The sequence below is a fragment of the Macaca fascicularis genome, chromosome X, assembly GCF_037993035.2.
Source record: "Macaca fascicularis isolate 582-1 chromosome X, T2T-MFA8v1.1".
Taxonomy (NCBI): domain Eukaryota; kingdom Metazoa; phylum Chordata; class Mammalia; order Primates; family Cercopithecidae; genus Macaca; species Macaca fascicularis.
This window is the reverse complement of record NC_088395.1, coordinates 79,456,089-79,482,983: the sequence shown is the minus strand read 5'-3', so window position 1 is coordinate 79,482,983 and position 26,895 is coordinate 79,456,089. Positions and strand designations below refer to the sequence as shown.

The window sequence follows — 26,895 nt, the reverse complement described above, 5'->3', positions numbered from 1 at the left end:
AGTTTATTTTGCCAAGGTTGAAGATGTGCCCATGACACAGCCTCAGGAGGTCCTGAGTACCTGTGCCCAAGATAGTTGGGGCACAGCTTGGTTTTATACATTTTTGAGAGACATGAGACATCAATCAATATATTCGTTCATTAATTAATCACTAATAATAATTAGTACATTAGTTCAGAAAGGCTGAGACAACTCAAAGCAACACCCCACAACCGGGGGCTTCCAGGTCACAGGTTGGTGAGAAACAGATGGTTGCATTCACTTGAGTTTCTGCTAAGTCTTTCCAAAGGAGGCAATCAGAATATGCATCTGTCTTCTGTGAGCAGGGGGATGACTTTGAATAGAATGGGAGGCAGATTTTCCTTAAGCAGTTCCCAGCTTGAAAGGGCCCAAGATATTTTCCTTTCAGACTGTCATACCTTTACTCCCTCACTCTGTGTGTCTCTCAGCAGCTCTTCTCATTACTCTCTCAAAATATATCCTCTTATTCTAATTTACTTTGAAATTTTTACCTCAGTTTCAGGAACAAATGTATCTTTTCACATTCAGTTATCTCTTACTAAGCTGTTCTCACTCAAGCACTCTGAATCTCAATTTATATCTACAGTGTGCAGTGTAGTAAAGCAACCATATGAAGAGTGAACAAGAGGCAATGAATAGGAAAGAGCTGTTTTTGACTATTTGGTATTATTTTCTAATTAAATCACCTAAATTGAAAAACAACAGTAACAGACTTTCCAGTTGTGTTAGTGTAGAGAAAAAGAGGTAACAGTGTATTTTAAATATTCACAATTGCCTGAAGATAATGTATTTTCACATTGCAATAATGTATGTTAGAGTATAAGTGTGGCATATGGGTTGACTTTTCAGTATATCCTTCTGTTAATGTTTTTGTTCTTCTCAGGTGGATAAAGTAGAATCCTTCAAATATAGTCAGAGTACTAAGGATAGCCTCCATGCCAAGTACAACACCAAAACCTGTGCCACTGTAGTGGGTGATGATCAATGGGGACACCTGCAGTTGGATGCTACCTCTGTGTACCTGCTCTTCTTAGCGCAAATGACTGCCTCAGGTCAGTACAAGGAGAGAAGTGCTGGGAGCCCCTGAGCATGGAGTCTGGGGTACTAATTAATATTCTTTTAAATTGAGGACTAGGAAGGCTGGGGTAGATCTTCTTGAGACAGGTGTTTTTTATTATTTATTAATCCTCAGATATGAGATGGCAAAGAATGGCTGGGGTTTATTGCTTGTTCTCATACAGTACATTGACAAGCCTGTCGGTTAGTATAAATACAAATTCAATCACCTACTTTATGCTACTGTTTATGAATATAACAAGGCATCTGTCTATAGGCATCTAAATTAAGAAAATTAACTTAGGAATCAGAATCCAAATTTTTAAATTATTGAATACTATATTCTTTTCAGATGGTTCTCATTAATTTTGGATGCTTTACCTGAGAAAGGGAAATGTAAGAAACAATTTAATTTCCTTTTATTTCTCCTAAATTGGGGGAGGGCAATGTATCCGATTATACCTAGTTTATAAATGTAATGGGACGTTTGCCAGAGCTTCCTAAACTAATGTACTTCTCAAAATACCAAATTTTTGACATTTTAATTTCTTCATCTTCCAATCGGTTATTGAGCTCCTTGGTACTAAGGGCATCCAGGGTGGGAATTCCCTCAAAATACTCTTCTTCTCCTTTTTTAATAGAAATAAATATTTGATGATAAACCTTTCCTTTATTTCCTCTAGAACACACAGCTCAGAAGCTGAATAGCCTTTTCTCAAAAGTATGAACTAGCTACCCAGATATGTCCTCCTGTTGTAGGGGAGGAGGTTTCTTCCAGAATAAATGTAGTTTTAGGTTTAATTTATTTAAATAGAATGACAGCTATAACTCTATTTCTAATATTATTTTAATACCAATTCTGGCGTTTTGTCTACAAAGCAACAATGTCTGAGTATCTCTTGTAGTTTTTCATTTTGAGCCCAGAATGCAAGCAGAAATGTATCAAAGAGGCTTATAGGAGACATAACCATTCATTCAACAAATGTTTATTGATTCCTGACTTAACATTTGATTTTCATCTCAATCAGCTGAGTTTGATAGGTACTTGGAATAAGGTAGATATTATTTGATCAGGCCTTTTGAGGAATATGTAGAAATTTACAAATCAGAGAAGGGAAGGGGATAGCATGAATATAACATGGAAATTTGAAAGGTACTGGCCATCAAGGTAAGGCTGGATATCTTCTATGGTTAGAGTATAACATGCATCTGGAAAAATGACTAACTGTGAAACTAGAAAGTTGGGGCTAGCTATTTGAGGGCCTGTGTACCATACTATATAGTTTGGAGTTTAGTCCGTAGTCAGTAGTGAGTCATTCAAGGTAAATAATCAAGGAAGTTTCGGATGATTCACTTCAGTAGTAGGAAGATAGATTGGATAGGAAAGAAGATTAAGATGCCAAACTAGTTAGAAAGTTAGTGAAATACTTTAAGGCAAGATTGATATAGAATTTATGTAAGGCAGTTACCTTGAGAATGAAAGGGCATATTTGAGATATAAATGGTAGTATGCAAGATCATAGAGTATTTAGTGATGCTCTACACATTTTTGAATACTTACAAATCTCAACCTTGGTTAAAAGAGAGGCTTAGACAGAACCTGACTGCAACTTATAGAATGGGGGCGTGAGGAGCTCCATGGAACCCCCAGCAAAATAACCATAAATGTTGAAAATTATTTTTTAAAAACCAGCCACTTACATTATTGGAAATTGTCTGAAGGACATACAGCAAGTAGAGAAACATTTACTCTAGGAAATCTACCAAGTATTGGTAAAAGCAGTGAGGGAGTGTGGCATTTGAGTCTCAATCTACTCCCTCCTCCACCCCACCTCAGCATGGCAGAAGCAATATTCAAGGCGGGCACAGCCAAGAGCACAATCTCCCCAGCTAGTTCCCAGTTTAGGGACACTGTATCTCCCTGAGGGAGGTAGGTTGTGATCATTTCTCATCCTCTCCAGCTCCATGTTGCAGAAGCTAGTTCAGGCAAGAATAGCTAACAGGCCTGGAGCTCCCCTCCTCCCCAGGAAAAGGCAGGGTGAGAATTAGGCCCTGATCAACCTTGGCCCACTTCACTATGAGGGTGGAGGTTCCCCACCGGGAGGGGCAAACTAAGAAGATCAAAGGTTACCATCTCTTCCCAGCACTCAATTTGTAAAGCAGGGGTGTCACTACAAAAGAATTGGGCCACTGTTCTCACCACTAGCTCTGGAGCACTGCCACAGAAATTTTGCTGGGGAGAGAGGCAGGCTGTAAGGACACAAAGCTCTGTAGCTTTTCCCAAAGGAATTGACTTTATTTAAGAGTGTGGGAAAGTTAAAACCTAAAGGCAATCTCAAAAAGCAATGGAGATTTGGGTTCTAAGCAATTAAGAGGAGGCTAGTAGCTCAATAAGAGCAAGAAGCTAAACCATATACTAGCTCAATGGCACATGAACATTTTTCAGGATAGATTATATGGTATACCGTAAAACAAACCTCAATAAATTTGAAAGATTTCAAAATCACACGAAGTATGTTCTATGACCAAAATGGAATGAAATCAGGAACAGAAAGAAATTTAGGAAACTCACAAATATATGGAAATTAAGCAATACACACCTAAATGACCAATGAGTCAAATAAGAATCACATGGGAAATTAGAAAATACTTTGAGCTAAATGAAAAAGAAAATACAACATACCAAAACTTATAGGAAGCAGAGAAAACAGTGCTTAGAGGGAAGTTTATAGCTGTAAACACCAATGAAAAAAAAAAAAAGAAAAGAAAAATCAGTAACCTAACCTTCCACCTTAAGGCACTGGAAAAAGACAAGCAAACTAAGCCCAAAGCAAAGAGAAATGATGAAGTAATAAACATTACAGCAGAAGTTAATGAAACAGAAAATGGAAAAAACAGTAGAGAAAATCAACAAAACCAAAAGTTCATTCTTTAAAAAGATCAACAAAATTGACAAATCTTTAGCTGCACTGACCAAGAGAAAAAGAGAGAATACTCAGATTACTAAAACTAGGAATAAAAGAGGGGATATCGATACAACCTTACAAAAATGTAAAGAACTAAAGGGGAATACTATGGACAACTGGTTACCAACAAACTAGATAATTTTGATGAAATGGGAAAATTTCTTGAAAGACAAACTACTGAATCTGACTCAAGAAGCAAAGGAAATCGGAGTAGACTTACTACAATCAAAGAGAATTAGTAATATAAAATCCTTCCACAGAGAAAAGCCCAGGTGCAGATAGCTTTACTGATAAATCTACCAAATAAAGAAGAGTGAACACCAATTCTTTACAAACACTTCCAAAAATAGAAGAGGTGACACTTGCAACCTCATTCTGTGAAGCCATTACTCTGATGCTAAAACCAGACAAAGATATCACAACAAAGTACAATTATAGATCAATATCTCTTATTAATAAAGACATAAAAATAAAATACTAGGTAACTGAATCCAGCAATATATTAACACGTTTATATACCTTGACCAAACCATATATATTCCAGGAGTGCAAGGTTGTTTTATTATCTGAAAATTAATTAATGCAATACATCATGTCAATGGAATAAAGGACAAAGGTATATTATTGTCTCAGTAGACACAGAAAAACAATTGACAAATTCAATACCTTATCATGATAAATACTTACCAAATAAAGAATAGAGGAGCATTTTTTCAACCTGATAAATGGCATCTTTGAAAATCCACAGCTAACATGACATTTGATGGTGAAAGAATGAATGCTTTTCCCCTTAGATCAGAATAAGACAAGGACATCAACTCTTGCCACCAGTATCTAAAATTGTACTGGCAGTTTAGCAAGGGCAAAGAGCCAATAAAAAGAAATAAAAGGCATCAAATAAATGAAGGAGTATAATTATCTCCATTTGCAGATGATAGTTCTTACATAGAGAAATCCTAAGGAATTCACTAAAAATCTGGAATAAACAAAGTTTAGCAAGGTAACAACATACAAGATAAATATGCAAAAATGAATTATATTTCTAAACAGGAGTGAATAACCAAAATGAAATTTAAAAATAATTTCTATTAAAATAGGATCAAAAATGAAATAATAAGGAATAAATTTAATAAAAGAAATATAAAATTTGTACTTTGAAAGATACAAAACATTGTTGAAAGAAAGTAAAGATCTGACTAAATGGAAAGACATCTATATTCAAGGATTAGAAGATTTATTGTTAAGGTGGCAACATTTCCCAAATTAATCTACAGATTCAACATCAACTGACTTTGCAGAAATTGACAACCTGTTTCTAAAATTTGTATGGAAATTTAAAGGACCCAGAAGAGCTAAAACAATCTTAAAAAAGAAGAAAGTTGAAGGACTCCAACTTCCTAATTTCAAAAATACAAAGCTACATTAATTAAAACAGCACAGGTACTGGCATAAGTATAGACATGTAGCTCTTTCGAATAGAATTGAGAGGTTAGAAATAAGCCATCACTTTATGCTCAGTTGACTTTTGACAAAGGTGCCAAGATAATTCAATGGGGAAAGAATAGTCTCTTCAACAAATGGTGCTGGGACAACTGTATGTCCACATGCAAAAGAATGAAATTGGACTTCTTCCTCACACCATATATAAAAATTAACTCAAGGCTGGGCGCAGCAGCCCATGCCTGTAATTGCAGCACTTTGGGAGGCTGAGGTGGGAGGATCACTTAAAGTCAGGAGTTTGAGACCAGCCTGGCCAACATGGTGAAACCCCTACTCTACTAAAAATACAAAAATTAGTTAGGCATGGTGGTGTGCACCTGTAATCCCAGCTACTCGGGGCTGAGGCAGGAGAATCGCTTGAACCCGGGTGGCGGAGGTTGCAGTGAGCCGAGATCGTGCCATTGCACTCCAGCCTGGGCAACAGAATGAGACTACATCTCAAACAAACAAACAGAAAATGAAATGAAATTTAAAAAAATTAACTCAAAATAAATTGTAAACCTAAATGTAAGAGGGAAAACTAAAACACTATATTAGTCTGCCACAACAGAATACCACATAATAGGTGGCTTAAATAACAGAAATTTATTTTCTCACAGTTCTGGAGGCTGGAAGTCCAGGAGCAAGGCCGGCAGGGTTGGTTTCTGGTGAGGCCTCTCATCTTGGCTTTCAGATGGCTACCCTTCCTGTGTTCTTACATGACCTCTTCTCTATGTGCGTGCACTCCTGGTGTATCTTCCTCTTCTTATAAGGACAGCAGTCCTATTGGGTTAGGGCCACCCTCATGACCTCATTTATCTTCTTAATTATCTCCTTGAAGTCCCTATCTCCAAATATAGTCACATTAGGAGTTAGGGCTTCGACATATGAATTTTTGGGGGGAGGACAAAATTCAATACATAGCAAACACTCAGAGAAAAATATAGGAGTAAATGTTTCTGACCTTGGGTTAAGAAAAAGCCTCTTAGATATGGCACCAAAAGCATAAGCTACTAAAGAAAAAATAGACAAACTGGAATGTATCAAAATTAAGAACTTTTGTGCTTCAAAGGACCCCATCAAGAAAGTAAAAAAGCAACCAATAGTATAGAAGAAAATATTCACAGATCGTGTATCTGATAAGGTACTTGTATCTAAAATAAAGAACTCTCAGAACTGAATATAAAAGATAAATAACCTAATTAAAAATGGTCAAAGAATCAGAGTTGACATTCCTCCAAAAAGATGTTCAGATAACCAATAAGTATGTGAAAGGATACTGAGCATCATTAATTTTGAAAGAAATGCGGGTCCCAACCACAATGAGATACCACTTCACACCCATCAGGATGACTGTAATCAAAAACACAGATTATAAGTATTGCTGAGGATGTGGAGAAATTGGAACCCTCATACACTGCTGGTGGAAATGTAAAATGGTGCAGCTGCTTTGGAAAAGAGTCTGGTAGTTCCTTAAAAGGATTAAAAAAGAGATACCATATGATCTAGCAGTTTCACTCCTAAGTGTATATATACCCAAGAGAAATGAAAACGTAGGTTCACTCAAAAGCTTATACATTAATGTTTATAGCAGCATTACTTATGATAGCCATAAACAAAAATAACCCAAATGTTTATCAACTGATAAATGGATAAATAAAATATGATACATCTGCACAATGGAATTTTTAAAGTTTTTTTCATGTTACTGCTACCTCTGAAGATGGAATATTTGGGGCAATAAAAAAAGAATTACGGATACATGCCACAACACTGACAAACCTTGAAATTATTATGCTAAGTGAAAGAACCCAGACATGAAAGGCCATATATTGTACGATTCCATTTATATGAATGTCAACTAAGGCAAATCATAGAGACAGGAAGTAGATTAGTGATTACTTAGGCTGGAGGGCAACTGTAGAAGGGAAATGGGGAGTGACTGCTAAGGGGCACAGGATTTCTTTTTGGAGTGATGACAATGTTCTACAATTGATTGTGGTGATGGTCGCACAGCTGTGCATACACTAGAAGCCATTGAATATATACTTCTTATGCATTCTTTTTACGTATCTCAATAAAGTTGTTTCTAAAAATGAGACAAAGAGGCTTAATGTTGTACAGATGAGTGCAGAATATAAGTGCAATAGACCACTGATTTAGCTCCATTTCTGGAGCCCTGTATGCTTTAGTATTCTTTATATAGTACTGTTACATTTGGTCTAATCCAGCCCTATCTCATTTTATGTGTACTCACCTCTGCATTCTTTGTTCAACAAGCAGTGTCTCAGCTCTACAGGAGGCACAGGATCCAGAGGTCCTCCATTTATGACCTTTCCTCAAGAGACATCCCTTTCCTGTGGTTAGCAGAGGTGTTTAAAATCCCTTAATACATTTTCAAACATCTACTGTTCAATGCTGTTTAATACCATTCATAATACTATGTGAGATACTTTTAGTGGCTATGTGAGATACTTTTAGAAGATGCAGATATAAATAAGATAGTTCTTTCCTTAAAATTCAAGTACACTTTTGTCTATAATACAGAGTAAAAAAATAAGTTCATAAAAGTAAGAAAAACAAAATTCTGTGAGTCACAAAATAGGAGAATCAATGATAGCATCACAGAGGAGATAGCATTTGAGCTGAGCCTTGAAAGAACAGTAGGATTTCAAGACGTGGAAAGAAGAAGGCCATTTAAATGGAGAATATAATGAGCAAAAGGATATAAATGGTAGAAATGTCTGGCATGTGTATGGTATAGCTGTGATGCAAGTCTAACAGATGAATAAGACCAGTTTCATACTTTTGCCTTCTCTGTCCCTGCTCAATTGCGTTGGCACACAAAGATGATAAGCTAAAGCTAAGAAGCTGATGTCTCATGTCACTATCATCTCTTCTCTTTACCCGCGTCTTTCCAAGAAGTTAATGTCATTACCGTTACAAGAAAAAACACAGTTTGCCAGTTTGCTCCTGCAACTTCCCTGTGCTATGGATGCTATTTTGACAGAACCATGGATCAGGAGGAGTTTGCAATCTGATAATACCGATCATATAGTTCTTTTTAATTATAAAGTTACACAGTTCCATGATTTAAAATATATGTTAATAGATCAAAGATTTAGATGTGGCCAGGCGCGGTGGCTCACGCCTGTAATCCCAGCACTTTGGGAGGCTGAGGTGGGTGGATCACGAAGTCAGGAGTTCAAGACCAGCCTGGCCAACATGGTGAAATCCCTTCTCTACTAAACATACAAAAAAATTAGCCAGGCGTGGTGGTGGGCACCTGTAATCCCAGCTACTCAGGAGGCTGAGGCAGGAGAATCACTTGAACCCAGGAGGCAGAGGTTGCAGTAAGCCGAGATCGTGCCACAGCACTCCAGCCTGGGCAACAGAGCGAGACTCCATCTCAAAAAAAAAAAAAGTTTCTGATAATAAAAAATACTATAAACAAAGTCCAAATTCCGACAAACTAGCAACAATACTTGCAACACATATGATGTGCAAGAGACTAATTTCCTTAATATTTGTTAAAATATCAATAATAGAAAAAAGGAATTTTTTTTTTTTTTTTTTTTTTTTTTGAGAGGAGTCTCGCTCTGTCGCCCAGGCTGGAGTGCAGTGGCACGATCTCAGCTCACTGCAAGCTCCGCCTTCCGGGTTTACGCCACTCTCCTGCCTCAGCCTCCCCAGTAGCTGGGACTACAGGCGCCCGCCACCTTCCCCAGCTAGTTTTTTTTTGTATTTTTTAGTAGAGACGGGGTAACACCCCGTGTTAGCCAGGATGGTCTCGATCTCCTGACCTCGTGATCTGCCCGTCTCAGCCTCCCAAAGTGCTGGGATTACAGGCTTGAGCCACCGCGCCCTTAAAGTTTAATGCTGAGCAAATACACACACACATACACACACACACACAATATGTATGAACCACAGAAGAGGGGAAGCAATGACAGCATCACAGAGGAGGTAGCGTTTGAGCTGGGCCTTGAAAGAACAGTGAGATTTCAAGATATGGAAAGGAAGGGAAGGCCATTTAAATGGAGATTATGAGCAAAAGGACATAAGTGGTAGAAATATGTGGCATTTGTATGGTATAGCTGTGATACAAATCTAAGAGATGAATAAGGCCAATTTCATACTTCTGCCTTCTCTCAGCCTCTGATTTCTATTGTCAGTCTTTCTGGTACACACATATATATGTATGATGACTCCTAATGGGTGCAAGATTTCTTTTTGGAGTGATGAAAATGTTCTAAAATCAATTGCGGTGATGGTCATACAACTGTGCATACACTAGAAACCATTGAATATATACTTATAATGCATACTTTTTATGTATCTCAATAAAGTTGTTTTTAAAAACGACAGAGAATGAGGCTTATTATTATACAGATGGTACATATATATATATGTATATACCAAGACCATATATATACCAAGACTGGTATATGTATGTAACAGGAAGACCAGCAATTCAGTAAAAATCTGAAGGACGTGACCAAATAGTTCATAGGAAAAGAAATACGAAATACAGATGGCTTATAAATATATGAAAAGATTCACAACCTTACTCATAATAAAAAATTGGAAATTAAACTACAAGGAGGTTCTATTTCTTATCCATTAAAGTGAGACAAAGATTAAAAATTGTTATTAAAGCCTGTGTTTGCAAAGATGTAGGGAAACAGGCAGTCAGTGTTGGTATATAAACTGTAGAATTTCTTTGAAGAATAACTTGGAGATGATTATCAAAATTTAATATACATGATGAAGTATTTAGAGGGAAGTGTACGAATATCTGCAGCTTACTCTGAAATGTGTCAAAAAGGAAGATGGATAGAATACGTGATGAACAAAGTACACTAAAATGTTAATGGTGGAGTTCAGGTGGTGAGTATACAGGAGTCCTCTGTAAAATTGTTTCTTTTGTTTGTTTGAAAGTGTTCATAATAAAACATTGGAAAATAATATGCTTACATCTTTGGGTCAGCAATTCTAAGAATCTGCCCTGATATACTGGCACATGTGCATAAAGATATATTTACACAAATACTCATTGCAACATTCTAGTGATGAAAGATTTGATACAACCTAAATGTCCTTCAGTAGGGAACTGGTTACATGAGTAACCATTCAGTGAAATGTTCTGTAGACATTAAAAAAATGAGACAGACGTATTTGAAATTATCTCCAAGTTACTTATATATGAAAAAGCAAAACCAGTATAATATACAGTACTATCCTTTGTGTCATGTTTGTACATGCATAATATATCTCTGAAAGGATACAGAAGAAACTGGTAAAACAGGTTTCTCCAGAGAGATTTGGCAGTGGTGAAGGTGATGTGGTTCTGGGTAGGAGCAAGACTCACTGGTTATCCTTCAGTACAGTTTGATTTTTTTCATGAAAGAGTATTACTAAGTACTGACTTACGAAGGGCGTGTTAGTTCTAAGAATTCTTTCTGAACTGGAATGGGTGTTCAGGATATTCACAGTGGAGTTCATTTGAAAGGTGACTTTAAGAAACATTTGACAATCATTTTACGTCATGCTTCTAAGAATGTGAGAGGACTTTTTCCATTCTCAAGCCCTTTTAAGGAAGTTTTTTTCACCTAGATCTAATTGCTCTAGATATGCCCACTGTTCAGCAAACTGGAAATTCTTGTTTTTTTCTGACTATAACACAACTACATAGCTGACATATGTACTCATTTCCATTAAACCAGCACATGTGTTTTTGTGACAAATGTGGACACAAAATTTTTTGTTTAAATAGAATAGCCTCCACCAAGTAAATATGAGAAGCTTAAAAGTTTAGTATCTATAGCTAACCTGATGTTCACTTTTTCCTCCTGCTTGTTATAGACTGGAAAGGAAAAATTAGCTGCCTGATTTTTAAATTCTGAAATGATTTCTTAGTTTAGAATCAAGTAGTCTAAACCAAGTCTTTAATACGTACACAGTAATATTTATTGTTATAAAAGGTGTATTAAAAACTGCTTAGTAAATTTTACATGTATAAAAACTTTTAGTGCTCAGGATTTAGTAATTTTGTATAAATTTTTGTGAAATATATCCTGCAGTTTTCTGATTTATTATGATTTTGCTTTTTAATATAACTTTTTACATTACACAAGTAGCACCTGTTTCTTGTAGAATACTGTAAAATTGCAAAGATGTCCAGAAAAGATAAAACTACCTTGAATCTCACCACCAAAGATAACTGCTATTAACTAACATCCTCCTGGTATGTATTTTTGTAGTTCTGTATGTTTGAGGGGGGAGATATAAAGAGAGGAGTTTTTAAGCAAAAATGGATCATATTATAAATATTAGGAGGCAGTGTAACATCTTACCTCCTAATGAAACTGCATTCAGCATTCTCTGAAATGAAACTGAAATCGACAAGTCAATTGAGTCCCGGTTCCACTATTTGTTAGTTACATGACCTTAGGAAAATTTTTAACTCCTTTAAGCCTCATGGAGAAAATAGAGGTGCTTACCTCTTAGGGTTGTTGTAAAAATTAAATGGATAATTCATGTAAAACACTCTGTGTGTGTAAGTTATAATATCTTTGTATGGCTTACATTTAGAATAGTTATTTTTACTTAAAAATGCAATTTAAGTCCTTTTTAAAATCATAATTTTATCTATTTCTTGCTTAGTATTTAGACCCCTTCCAGCTCAGTTTTGAAATATTTGTCTTTTATTCCCCAACTGCTTAGGTTTGTACATTTAAGCATATTATAAATTAGTTACATATACTAATTATACTATAACCTTTACTTTTTGGTAAAATCTGTAAATAACAGTTAAAATTCTTCCATGTTGAAATATGCTTATATCTCGCTTAGTTGGAGACTAGCCTAGGGCTTGTTTGTGGTCTTGTTTTTATAGTTTAAGATCAAAGTACCTCCCATTGTTCCTAGACAGGAGTAGGATTACTTGGGACCAGTGAGGTCACTTTGTCACTATGGCTGCCTATAAAGCTTACAGTGATAATTGACTAGTTCTGTATCTTTATTCCCTCTTTCCTCAGGACTCCATATCGTCCACAGCCTAGATGAAGTCAATTTCATACAGAACCTTGTGTTTTACATTGAAGCTGCATATAAAACTGCTGTGAGTACTCATTTTAGAATGGATTTTAGACATACGATGTTTTTGTTTTCTAAATACTGGGCAACTCAGTTGTTTTCTTAATGCTACTGCTTATAGTGAACCAACCTAAAAGGCTCTGGCAGAAACTGTCTTTAGCCTCTTGCTTTATTAAGACCTGTGATCCTACGTCTTCTCTTCAAGGGGGTTACAGAGACAAGAGGGTCAGGATGCTATTCTTTCATTCCTTTAAAACTCTGTGATATCTCATGGTATGTATTTGGCAATCTGGGCTAAATTGTGGTCTTATTTTAATGATTTAAGGTCTTAAGAGCAAGATAGCTAGGTTGTATTGTGGGTCAGTTAGCTACTTAGAAACAAAATTTAGTCATGTTTGTAATATTATCTGCAGGTGTTGATTCAGTGCTTACAATGCAAAAAAGTTATTTTTCCTTACAACTACCATATGAGGTAGGTTTCTGTTAAATCATAATATATTTAACATCTTCTCTATATAAAATGTTAAGTTAGACACTATACAGGAATGCGATTTTTTTTCTTCTACAGTCTAACATAGACAACTTTTCATTGTTGTTCACTGAAGCCTTATTCATAATCTCCCAAACTGGAAATAACCCAAATATCTATCAACAAGTAAATGGATAAACAAACTGTGATATATCCATAAAATAGAATACATCAATAAAAAGGAATGAACTGTTGATTCATGCATCAGTGGGTGAATCTCAAAGGCATTATGCTTAGTGAAAGAAGTCAGACAAAAAATGTACAGACTGTATGATTCTACTCGCATAAAATTCTAGAAATCTATAGTGACAGAAAGCAGATCCATGATTGCCTCAGGACAGGAGCAGAGGGAGAGATGAATTACAGAAGAGTATGAGAAGACTTTTGGAAATTTTGCAATATTCATTATTATGATGATAGCTCATGCCTGAAAACATATATCAAAATTAATCAAGTTGTACACTTTAAATATGTGCAGTTTTTTTGTATATCAGTTATACCTCCGTAAAGATACAAAAGTTATTATTATTTGTTGAGTATATAAATGCAGTCAATTACTCCAAGACAATACTGGAGACACACCACCAAAGGTGTCTTCTCTGTGTGCCCCTTTGCTGTGTTTCCATTTCTGTTTCTGTTTTTGTCTGTCGCCCAGGCTGAAGTGCAGTGGCACGATCATGGCTCACTGCAGCCTCAAACTCCCAGGCTCAGGTGATCCTCCCACCTCAGCCTCCTGAGTAGTTGAGACTACAGGTATATGCCACCACATCTGGCTAATTTTTGTATTTTTTGTAGAGACAAGGTTTTGCTATGTTGCCCAGGCTGGTCTCAAACTCCTCGACTCAAGCAATTTCACCCTCCTAGGCCTCTCAAAGTGCTAGGATTACAGGCATGAGCCACCACACCCGGCCTGTTTTCCACTTCTTACTAACCACCCTCCTCCTTTGTGACCAACACATTATTTTTTTATTTCTGTTAATTGTACAGTTATCTTTTAAATATGTTTAAATAAAAATTAGAAATTCATTTACCATTTCTGGTGTACTTTGTTTCTTCATGTAGATTCAGATTTCCAACTGGCATTATTTCCTTCTGCCTGAAAAACTTTCTTTAACATTTCTTCATTCTTCTAGTGATGAATTATTGCAGCTTTTGTATGCCTGAAGAAGTCTTTATTTCATCTTCGTATTTGAAAAATATTTTCACTAGGTGTAGAATTTTATGATGGCAGATGTTTTTGTCTTTCAGTACTTTAAAAATACTATTCCACTGTCTTCTTGCCTGTATTGCTTCTAATGACAAATTCGTTGTCAACCTTATCTTTGTTCCTCTACATGAATGTGCCTTTTCCCACTGTCTGCTTTTAAAAATTTCTTTTATGTCTGGGCACGGTGGCTCATGCCTATAATTCCAGCACTTTGGGAGGCCGAGGTGGGCAGATCACCTGAGGTCGGGAGTTTGAGACCAGCCTGACCAACATGGAGAAACCTTGTCTCTACTAAAAGTACAAAATTAGCTGGGCGTGGTGGCGCATGCCTGTAATCCCAGGTACTTGGGAGGCCGAGGCAGGAGAATCGCTTGAACCCAGGAGGCAGAGGTTGTAGTGAGCCGAGATCACTCCAGCCTGGGCAACAAGAGTGAAACTCCGTCTCAAAAAAAAAAAAAAAGAAAAGTTTCTTTTATTATTGATTTTAAATACTTTGATCATGATATCTCTTGGTGTTATTTTCTTCACATTTCTTCTGTTTAGGGTCCATTTAGCTCCATGGATCTGTGCATATATAGTTTTCATCAAAAGTTTTCAGCAATTATTTCTTCATACTGTTTTTATGTTCCCCCGCTTCCTTTGGGTATTTAATAACGTGTGTATTCAGCTGTGTGATGTTGTCCCACAGCTCACAGATGTACTGTTTAGTTTTTTAATTCTTTTTCCCCTCTGTGTTTCATTTTGGATGGCTTCTATTACTATACCTTCGATTTCACGAGTCTTTTTATTTACAATGTCTAATTTGTCACCAATCCCACTCAGTGTATTTTTCAGCTCAGATATAGTTTTATCGCTAAAAGTTGAATTTGAGTCTATTTTTCTATATTCCATGTATCTACTAAGCTTTCTGAATGTATGGAATATAGTTATAATACATGCTTTAATGTCCTTATCTGAGTATTCTAACATCTGTGTTAGTTCCAGGTTGGTTTCAGTTGATTGGTTTGTCTCATTATGGGCTATATTTTCCTGCTTCTTTGCATGCCTAGTAATTTTTTATTGGATGAAAGACATCATGAATCTTACCTTGTTGCATCCTAGATATTGTTGTATTCCTGTAAATATTCCCGAGTTTTGTTCAGGGACCTAGTTAATTTAGTTGAAAACAGTTTAATCCATTATTACTTTTAAAATGTGTTACATGGGACCAGAGTCATGTCTAGTCTGGAGCTAGTTATTCCCCCACTACATAGGTAAGACACTTCTGAATACTCTACCCTATGTCCCCTGAATTATGAAGTTTTCTAGTCTGGTTAGTTAGAACAGGCACTATTTCTTGTCCTGTGTGAGCACTAGGTATTTTTTCCCTTTAATTCTTTGGGTGATTCTTTCCCTAGCCTCAAGTAGTTTTCTCACTTACATGCATTCTTCATTATTCTGCTGAATATTTGAGGCGGGCCCTCTGCAGATTTCTGTGGTTTTCTGTGTAGCTTTCTCTTCTCTGTTAATCTGTCCTGCAAATTATGGTTACCTTGGTGTATCTGTACTCTTAGCTCCATTTCTTCAACTCAGGGAGTCTGCCAGGCTCTGTTTAGTTTTTTCCTCCCTGTATAGTGGCTTGGAAACTCTTACAACAGTAGGCTGGGACAGTCATAGGACTCATCCTATTTGCTGCACTTTCTCAGAAATCACTGTCCTTCATTGTATGATGTTCATTGTATTGAAAACCATTATGTCATAAATAGTTTTTTAGTTGTTGCAGGTGGGAAGGTAAATCTGGAACCTGTTACTTCATATTCACCGGAAGCACCAACCTAACATAGATAATTTTATGCAAACAGACATTATTTGTTGACTGATGGCTTTGCTTTTGACACCACAGGCCTGCTGTGGTTCAGTGCGGAAGTTAGGGTTCTTTGGCCTCTCCATTATATCCAATGATTATAACAGTAGAATTATTGATATTTCTGTATTCTCATACTCTAACCTTTGCTGCACAAACTAGAATGGAGCTGGATTGGGGGACAGGTAAGGCCAACCATCATGGCTTACCTTCCTGAAACTTCACTTTAACTCAGAGATTTGGCATGAAAAGTAATTAAAGGTAGATACAGAGATATAGATGTGGTGGGAGGGTGTGTGTGTGTGTGTGTGTGCATGCACATACACGTGAGCACATGTCTGTTTGCAAGTTCCATTTCATAAGAGGGCCTAGAAGCAATGACACCTCAGTGATAATGAGCGTACCCAGTGCCCAGGTCTTGGATTCTGACTATCATTTTCTGATCAAATATACCAGGGCTTCTTATGGAAGTGGTTGATTCCAGGGCTATGGTGGGGAAAATACGAGATAAGATTGGAGCATCTTACAGTGCCAAAAAGTGAAAAAATGTTCAAAAAGGGAGTGTTTTGTTTTGTTATGTTTTGTTTTGAGACAGGGCCTCTCTTTGATGCCCAGGCTAGAATGCAGTGGTGCAATCATGGCTTACTTCAGCTTCAACCTCCTGGACTCAAGCTATCTTGCCACTTCATCCTCCCTAGTAGTTGGAACTATAGACAAGCACCATCATGCCTGGCTAATTTAAAAAAAATTGTAGAAACAGGGTCTCACTGTGTTGCCCAGGTTGGTCTCAAACTCCTGGGCTCAAGTGATCCTCCCACCTCAGCCTCCTAAATTGCTGGGATTTCAGGCAGGACCTACCATGTTCAGCCATGTTCAAAAAGGAATAGGCATGTCAAAAGGTCACAGGAGCCAACCTGAAAGAGCACCCAAAGCCAAAGCTGGAGCAGTTTGAACAACAAAATAAATAGTGATAGTGTTTTATTATAAGCCAGAGAAAAACCTAAATATCTGTAAGTTCATAGCAATATAAATAACTGAATGAATGAATAAATAAATAAATAAATGGGAGAGAAAGGACAGCTCTTCCTTAGAGAAGAGTTGCAACTAATGGCTGTAGGAGTAATGAAGAGAACTAGAAAATCACCATTAAAACACCACTGTAATAATTGTTTCTGGCAAGATCCATCAGTGGATGCTGAATTAGTGGGTTAATGTTTGAGAGAAACAAGATATTTGCATGCTCCTAAAGTATCTCTCTCAAGATATTTCTTAATTACAAAGGAAAAAATAGTAACAGTAGAATTGAGAAACCCAGCAGACATCACATTAACCAAGTGATAAGGGTTAATATCACCAGTAATAAGATGTTTCAGCATTGTACATCCCTGCTATGATGCACTGAGAAGGACACAGCATAATGTCTGTAATACATATTCTTGCCTAAAATGCATAATCTCAGTCTAATCATGAGAAAACATTAAGCAAACCCAAATTGAGGGAAATCTACTAAATACCTGATCACTAATCTTCAAAGAGTGTCAAGGTCACAAAAGACAAGACTTGAGGAACTGTCACTGAGTAGAAGAGACTTAAAGAAACATGACAAATGCAGCATGAAATTCCGGTTTAGACCCTGGAATGTAAAAAGGCCATTGGTGGGGAAAAAGTGGTAAAAATCCAAATACAGTCCATAGTTTGGTTAATAGTATTGTGCTGATGTTAATTTCTTAGCTTTAACTATTGCACTGTGGTTATGTTAGATGTTAACATTCGGGGAAGCTAAGTGAAAGGCATATGGGAACTCTTTGTAGTGTTTTTGCAACTTTTGTATAAGTCTAAAGTTATTCCAAAATAAAAAGTTTTAAAAGTAATTTTAAAAGCTGTATGATTGAGGGGATTTATAGAGCTCTGGCTAAGAGGGTAGGCTTTGGAGTGAGATTCCTTGGACTGTAATCCTGGCTCTGTCACTTATTAGCTGTGTGACTTTGAGTGAGTCACTTAACTTCTCTTTGCATCATCAGTTTCATCATCTATAAAATGTAAGGATTAAGGAAGGTAATGTAAAATGCATAAATAAGTGCATGGTACATTGTCAGTACCAATAGAGAGTAAAGTTAGAATGAACATTTACAATAAAATATTAGGCTGCTCTTTAGGCTCCATCTTCCAGATCTACTGGGTATTTGCTTTAATGGAAAATTTTGAGAAGCACCTCTCCAGATAGACTGAGTTATAGTTCTTAGCCCTCCTGATTAACTGTTGAGGAGTCTTCCAACAGCTTGGAGGCTCCAGTAGAATTTAAAGCTATTGGCAAAGTAGCTGCAGGGGCCACCCAACTCATTAGCATCTCCTTAATAAGCATTGTGGGTATGTGTGTGTATGTGTGTGTATGTGTATGTATATATATATAAAATTAGTTACTCCTAGTGTCTTATGTTCAAGGGCAAACACTTCCTGCATCTAGGAAGTATTTAGTAGTTATGACTTGCTAATTGTATATTGGTTATTTTATGCCAGGACTTCGGGATATGGGAACGTGGAGACAAGACCAACCAAGGGATCTCAGAGTTGAATGCCAGTTCAGTTGGAATGGCAAAGGTAATTTTCCTTTCTTGTTTATACTGCGCATGGGATAAGGAAGTCTGGTGTCCCTTTGTCACAGATAAAACTTAATGTGAGTGTGGACCATAATCAAATTAATTATTATTTTAAACCACAGGCAACATTCAGATTCTCCTGTAGAACCGTGGATATGTAGATGAAAACTTTCATAAGCTGCAGATTTGATATCCAACTGCTTTTGTGGCATGTGTTTACTTATATTATATCCCATAAGGTCGTGAAAGGACTTAAACTAAACTTATCATCTCTACCATTACAAAAACAAGCAAAAGAAGGCTTGTATTCCTTCCATTTACCAGTTGACCAAGCTTTATATCAAGGAATCATCTCTCAATCCTCTGTCCTCTTTATTTTCCTCCATCCCCCAAATCATCATCATCATCATCATCATCATCATTAGCAGCAACAGCATTACTGTTCAACTTGGCTCTACTTTTTCATCCTACCCACTCTTGTCTTCTCTGGAAACAGCAAGAAGACATACAATAAGATAGCAGGAATAGGATCAAACATATCCATTATGAGAAATATGCATGATTTAGTCTCTCTTACTAATATGCAAAGACATAGATTGATTTTAAAAACTAAAAGAAAATCCAATATATGCTGTCTATAAGAGCTCTAATATAACAAAATGATACAGAAATGTTAAAAACAGAAGGATGAGCAAAATACAGTCTGACAAACATGAAAAAGAGCTAGGGTGACTATGTGAATGTCAAGTGAAGTAGAATTCAAAGTAAAAAATATTACATAGAACAAAGAGGACAAGGGGAGTCATAATAGAATTTCATTCTATTTTTGTTTTATTTTATTTATGTGTATATGTATGTATGTATGTATGTATTTATTTTGAGACGGAGTCTCGCCTTGTTGCCCAGGCTGGAGTGCGGTGGCACGATCTCGGCTCACTGCAACCTCCACCTCCTGGGTTCAAGAGATTCTCCTGCCTCAGTCTCCCGAGTAGCTGGGACTACAGGCCACCATGCCCAGCTAATTTTTTTATTTTTATTTTTAGTAGAGACAGGCTTTTGTCATGTTGACCAGGCTGGTCTCGAACTCCTGACCTCAGGTGATCCATCTGCCTCGGCATCCCAAAGTGCTGGAATTACAGGCATGAGCCACCGCGCCTGGCCTAACAATCTCATAGTGCACTGAACAACATAACCAAACATCCTTCCATGTCATTTCAGACAGACAAATTTAGTTCATTCTTTTCAGCTGCTATACAGTATTCAATAATTGCTCCATTGACAGAATTGTCTTTATTTTTTAATATTCCAGATAATGCTTTAGTGAAGATCCTTGTACATACATCCAGGTAAATTTACACAAATATTTTTATAGGAAAAATTCCTAAAAGTGGAACCCTTAAGTTAAGGGATGTATACTTTTAAATTGCCCTTCAAAAATATTTCCACTAGTTTACATTTCCCCACCCTCATATGATGGATATATGTCATTATATACCATAGATGTCATTTTTCTTTTCTTTTTTTTTTTATCATAAGCTGTTTCTTTCAGTGAATAAAAGTGTTTGGCAGAGAAATACCTTTGGAAACAAACATTGAGAACATGTTATTACAACCTGTTTCTTTTTGCACTGGTACTTATTATTACAAGTTTACATATAGAGCTTTTTTGCCATTTTTCTCAATACCTGGATATTATCAGTATTTTTGTATATTTGATTTAAAGTTTTTTCCACTTAAACTTTTTTACTTTTTATTTTGTAATCATTTCTGACTTAGAGGAAAGTTATAATAATTGTACAAAGAATTCCTATATAGTATCCTTCACTCAAGTTCCCTACTTGTTAATATTTGCTTTATCTTTTTCTCTGATTAAACAAAACACACACACACACACAATTATTTTTTTCTGAACCAGTAGAGAGTACATTGCAGACATGAGCCCCATTACTCCTAAATATTTCAGTGTGAATTTCCTCAAGAACTCTTTTATAACCATGATACAAGCATCAAAATCAGGAAATGAACACTGGCATTATACTGCCACCTAATTGACATAACCCATTCACATTTATTTAGTTGTCCCAATAATGTGATTTATGGCAAAAAAAATCCTTTTGATCCGGGATCCAGTCTAAGATAACATATTACATTTAATCGTAATGTCTCTTTAGGCTTCTTCAGTCTGGAGTCCTTACTTGTCTTTCATGACCTTAGCATTTTTTAAGAGTATAGGCCAGTTATTTTACAGAATGATCCTCGATTTGATTTTGTGTGATATTTCCTCACGATTAGATTCAGATTATGTGCTTTTGGCAAGAATACCACAGACGTGATGCTGTGTTCTTAGTTTATTATCAGGAAGCACATGATGTGAATTTGTCCCATTACTGTTGATGTTATCTTTTATGAATTCATTAAGGTGGTATCTACCAGGTTTCTCCACTGTAAATTTTCTGTTTTCCCTTTGTAATTGCTATGACTTGAATGTTTGTGGTCCCCCCTCACCAAAATTCATATTGAAACTTAATTACCAATGCACCAGTATTGAGAGGTGGAGCCTTTAAGCTGTGACTGGATCATGAGGGCTGTTCCCTCATGAATGCATTAATCCACTCATGGATTAATGGATTAGTGAGTTATCATGGGAATGGGACTGGTTGCTTTATAAGAAAAGGAAGAGACACTTGAGCTAGCACACTCAGGCCCCCTCATCATGTGATATCCCATTTCACCTCGGGACTCTGCAGAGTTTCTACCAGTCAGAGGCCCTCACCAGACAGGGCCCCTTGACCTTGGACTTATCAGCATGATGAAGGGGAGCTGGGTGCTATTCCTCAAGACAGTGGAAGAAAGACCCCAAGGCATTTCAGAGACCTTAGATACTGCCTTTTCCATCACAGGCCCAAAGGCCTAGGAGGGCAGAATAGTTTCAGGGGACAGGCCTGGGGTGTTCTTTAGGGTGTTCTTTATGCCCAGGACTGCCTTGGGACTCTACTCCCGGCACCCCTGCTTCAGTGTTTACTCAGCTCATGCCACTACTCCAAAAGGTCCAAGTGATAAACCTTGAAGGTATCCATGTGGTGTTAATTCTGCAGGTCCACAGAATGCAAGAGCTGCAGAAGCATAGCAGCTTCCACCTGGATCTCAAAGGATATATAAAACAGCTTCTGGGCCCAGGCAGAGACTTGTCACAGGGGTGGAACCATCACAGAGACCCCCCGCTAGAGTAACACTGAAGCAGAAACATGGGGTTGCAGCTTCCACAGAGAGTTCCCACTAGGGCAGGACCACCACTGGAATGCCAGAACTGTAGAGTCACTGGCAGCATGCAAGGCCTGCCTGGGAAAGCTTCAGGCACCAGACTTCAACCCACAGAAGCAGCCACCTGTACTGCACCCATCAAAGCCATAGGGGCAGGGCTGCCTGAGGCCTTAGAGACCCAATCCCAACCCGAGCATGGAGTCAAAAGAGATTATTCTTCAACTTTCAGATTTAATGTCTGCTATGCTGGGTTTAAGACTTGCTTTAAGCCTGTTATTCCTTTCTTTTTAGCTATTCCTGTCTTTTGGAATGAGAATATCTCTGTCTGTCTTAATTCCTGTACCACCATTGTATCTTGAAAGTTGATAAATTGTTTTGATTTCAGACTCACAGATGAGATTTTGGACTTTTGAGTCTTATCCTTGGTGCTGGAATGAGTTAAGACTTTGAGGCTATGGGGGTTAGAATGAATGTAGTTATATGTGAAAAGGACATGACTTTGGCGGGGGCAAGGAGTAGAATAGTAAGGCAGTAATTAATGAGTATTTTGTGCCTGGCCAACTTCTACTTACCCTATAGGTCTCAGTTTAGGTGTCATTTCTTCAGGGAAGACTTTCAAAACTGCCTTCTACCCCCAAGACTAGGTCAAGTCTGCCCCTTAATTGAGGAATTACAGATAACTAATAAATACTAGAAATAATATTCAATCTTGTTAGCAATTTAATGCATGTGAATGCAACAGATATACCATTTTTTATAACATTAGGAAAAAAATTTAAGATAATACATTGTTTGCATTAAGGAAGGTATTGTCATATACTGCTAGTGATAGCTATGTTGGTACAACTTGCAAGAAAAGCAATTTAGCATTATGCCTTAAAAATTATTCATACTCTTTTACCCAATGATTCTACTTCAGGGAATTGATGCTTACAAAATAATTCAAAATGAGTACCAAGAGCTATTTTATTAGCTTGACAGCCATTATTGCGAGCCTACCATATGCCATACTGTGTGCTAGATATTAGCGAAGACATAATCCCTGACCTCAAGGAATTTATAATTTAGCAAGAGATGTTTATCAAAGTTCTATTTCTAATAGCACAAAATTAAAGGCGACCTAAATTTCCAACAATTGGTAAATGGCTAAAATATACTTTATTATAGCCATATGAGATAATAGTATTCCAAAATAGTTTTTGTAACGTGGAAAAATACTTATCCTATATTATCAACTGTAAAAAGTAGGATACCAGATGTGATCTCAACTGTACACAAATAGACAGAAAAAACTAATAAAAAACATGTCAAAAATGTTAAAAGTGGTTGTTTTGGGTGATTTTCTTGCCCTCTCTGTACTTTACTATGTTTTCAAAATATTTTGTAAGGAGTGTGTTTTACTTTTATGATCAAAAAATATATTTAGAAAAGTAAGAAATTAACAAATTCTATTTTAAAAAACATAATATCTCATTTATATGTGGAATCTAAAGAAGTTGAACTCATAGAAGGAAGGAGTACAATGATGTTACTTAACGTATGATGCTTAACCTGATAGTGCTACAAACTCCTTACCTTTTTCTGAGACAATATGGGAGACAAAGAAAAACTCAGAATGCCCTGGGAATAAATAATGTTATTTTATTATAAATTCTGTCAGACATATTCAAAAGTGATATCATGTAGGTTGATAAGATACTGGGGTATAGGGAGAAGAAATATATATCTTTCTAATGCTAAACTTGTCCTTTCCTTTCTTGTTCCTCACAGGCAGCCCTGGAAGCATTAGATGAACTGGATCTGTTTGGTGTAAAAGGTGGGCCTCAATCCGTTATCCATGTCCTGGCTGATGAAGTACAACACTGCCAGGTAAGAGATTATGGAAAATGGAAATAGCAAATTTTATTCTTGCCCAGATTCAGATTTAAGCATGAGCTTTAGATTAAGGATAGCTGAATGAGAGAGAGTGTATCATCTGATTAATTACCATATACCAAAAATATCTTTAGCAAGCATACTGTACCAAGATAAGCCTAATATAGCGTGGGCTATAAAATAGATCATAATCCTGTTCTGTAGCCCAAGGTTATAAAGGGATCCCACCATACTATATGAAATTATCCACCACTGTCATATCAAAAGGATATGGTCTCTCTTTCTGAGTATCTCCTTTTCTAAATATATAAAGAAAACAAGAGATGATAGATTTTTAGTATTCTTGTTAGTGTTTCTGAAACATTCTCTTGTCCCTGGTTGGCTCTAAGCTTAGATATTTGGAGATTAGACTTTAAGTGGCAAATATGTATTTTCAATTTTGTTTAGGATTACTCTCCATATGGAAAGATTAAGGCTTTTCTCATTGGCATGAAGAATTTTCTCCTTTTCTTTAAACCCTGATTAGATACCATAGGGTCCTATTGAATATAAACTCATCTCCAATTTTAAAAACATAAAATTTCCCAGAGAAAAAAAATATGTCAGAAGTAGAGGAGCTGAGCCTTCCCTATCCTGCTTCTCAGCAGCTATGTTTTCTCTTGACTTTATTCTTAAGTAGTTGCTAATGGAGCAACAGCACTGTGGGTGGTATAATAATGTTAGAATATTCCTTATCCATGAGTAACTGGTTAAGAATCAGGATAGGGAAGTATTGAGAGCAGAATTAAGACAAGGGGTGATTTACAGAAATTGCTGGTTTTCTAAGTTCTAACTATTGAGTAATGTCTAGATTTTCTTGTGAATGGTCCTCTTCTACATAAATCTTTTGAAACTAAAGCTATTAGTTTTATAATGCCAAGGTATTTAATAACCTACTTAAAATAGATAAAGAATATTCTGTTCTATTCTGTCAAACATATTCAAAAGTGATATCATGTGTGTTGATAAGATATTGGGGTAAAGGGAGAAGAAATACATCCTTTTATATAAACTTAACTACTTTTCTCTTAGTCTATCCTGAATTCACTACTGCCCCGTGCTTCAACATCAAAAGAGGTTGATGCTAGTCTACTCTCAGTGGTTTCTTTCCCTGCCTTTGCAGTAGAGGATAGCCAGTTGGTGGAGCTCACGAAACAGGAAATCATCACCAAGCTTCAGGTATGTCCATATGTGCCTTTGTTTTATTTAAGGCTGTGACTTTAAGGGTAAATTGTGCCTTTGAGGGCCTTAAGTATGACCTGTGACTGTGATTTCAAGAAACCTTTAAGTTTTCTGAGTTGTCTTTACAGTTTCTTTTAAAAGTGTTAAAGCTTCTACAGCCATTGCTGGTAGTAATGCAGGGTGGCACACCCACTTTAGAAAACAGTTTGGCAGTTTCTTATAAATTTAGTCATATACTCTCCCTATAACCCAACTATGTCATCCTAGAAATCTACCCTACAGAAATGAAAACTTACGCTCATGAAAAAATCTGCACACAAATGTTTACAGCAGCTTTATTCATAATTGCCAAAAACTGGAAAAAACCTTCAACAGAGGAAGGGATAAACAAATTACACTATATGCATGCAGTAGAATACTGCTCAACAATAAAAAGATACAAGGTACCAACTTGATCAGATTTAATCATGGTGTATAATCTTTTCGATATGCTATCGGATTTGTTTTGATAATATTTTGTTGAGGATTTTTGCATCTGTGTTCATCAGGGATATTGGCCCATGGGTTTTCTGTTCTTGTTGTGTCCTCGTCAGTTTTGATTTCAGGGTACTGCTGGCCTTGTAGTGAGTTTGGAAGAAGTCCCTCCCCTTCAATTTATTGGGGTAGTTTGGTTTTAGCTCTTTAAAAGTTTGGTAGAACTCAGCAATAAAGCCATCCATTCCTGGACTTTTCTTCATTGGAGTACATTTTATTACTGATTCAATCCCATTACTTGTTATTCGTCTTTTCAGGTTTTCTGTTTCTTCTTGGTTCAATCTTGTTTGGGTGTATGTGTCCAGAAATGTACCTGTTTTCTCTAGGGCTTCCAATTTCTTGGCACATACTTATGTGGTATCGGTTATAATGTCTCTTTTTTATTTCTGATTTTATTTACTTGGGTCTTTTATTCTTAGTCTGGCTAATGGTTTGCCAATTTTGTTTATTTAAAAGACTTTTCATTTTGTTGATCTTTTGTATTTTTTGGCCTTGATTTCACTTGTTTCTGTTTTGGTCTTTGTTATTTCTTTCCTTCTATTAATTTGGGGTTCTGTTTGTTCTTTTCTAATTCCTTGAGGTGCATCATTAGGTTGTTTATGTCAAATCTTTTTTTTTTTTTTTTTGAGACGGAGTCTCGCTGTCGCCCAGGCTGGAGTGCAGTGGCACGATCTCGGCTCACTGCAAGCTACGCCTCCCAGGTTTACGCCACTCTCCTGCCTCAGCCTCCTGAGTAGCTGGGACTACAGGCGCCCACCACCTCGCCCGGCTAGTTTTTTGTATTTTTTAGTAGAGACGGGGTTTCACCGTGTTAGAGAGGATGGTATCGATCTCCTGACCTCGTGATCCGCCCGTCTCGGCCTCCCAAAGTGCTGGGATTACAGGCTTGAGCCACCGCGCCCGGCCTTATGTCAAATCTTTCTACTATTTTGATGTAGGCATTTATTGCCATAAACTTCCTTCTTAGTACTGCTTTTGCTGTATCCCATAGGTTTTGGGATGTTATGTTTCCATTTTTGTTTATTTTAAGAAATTTTAAAGTTTTTTTCTTAATTTCTTCATTGAGGAGCATGTTGTTTAATTTCTATGTATCTGTACAGTTTCAAAAGTTTCTCTTGTTATTGATTTTTAGTTTTCATTGCAGTCAGAAAAGAAAATTGATAATGATTTCAATTTTTAAAAGTTTGTTGAGACATGTTTTATCGCCT

At 36.7% G+C, this 26,895-nt stretch overlaps 1 protein-coding gene across 6 annotated transcripts in view; it reads left to right on the top strand.

Moving 5' to 3' along the window:
• Nucleotides 1–26,895, top strand: part of PHKA1 (phosphorylase kinase regulatory subunit alpha 1) — a 130,559-nt gene that overhangs the window by 18,027 nt on the left and 85,637 nt on the right. For all 6 annotated transcript variants that reach the window (XM_045384155.2, XM_045384154.2, XM_045384153.2 and 3 more), the window contains exons 4-8: nt 905–1,073; nt 12,563–12,645; nt 18,717–18,797; nt 23,828–23,926; nt 25,004–25,150. In XM_045384155.2, coding sequence (XP_045240090.1) covers nt 905–1,073; nt 12,563–12,645; nt 18,717–18,797; nt 23,828–23,926; nt 25,004–25,150 — 579 coding nt within the window. The remainder of the gene's footprint in view (nt 1–904; nt 1,074–12,562; nt 12,646–18,716; nt 18,798–23,827; nt 23,927–25,003; nt 25,151–26,895) is intronic.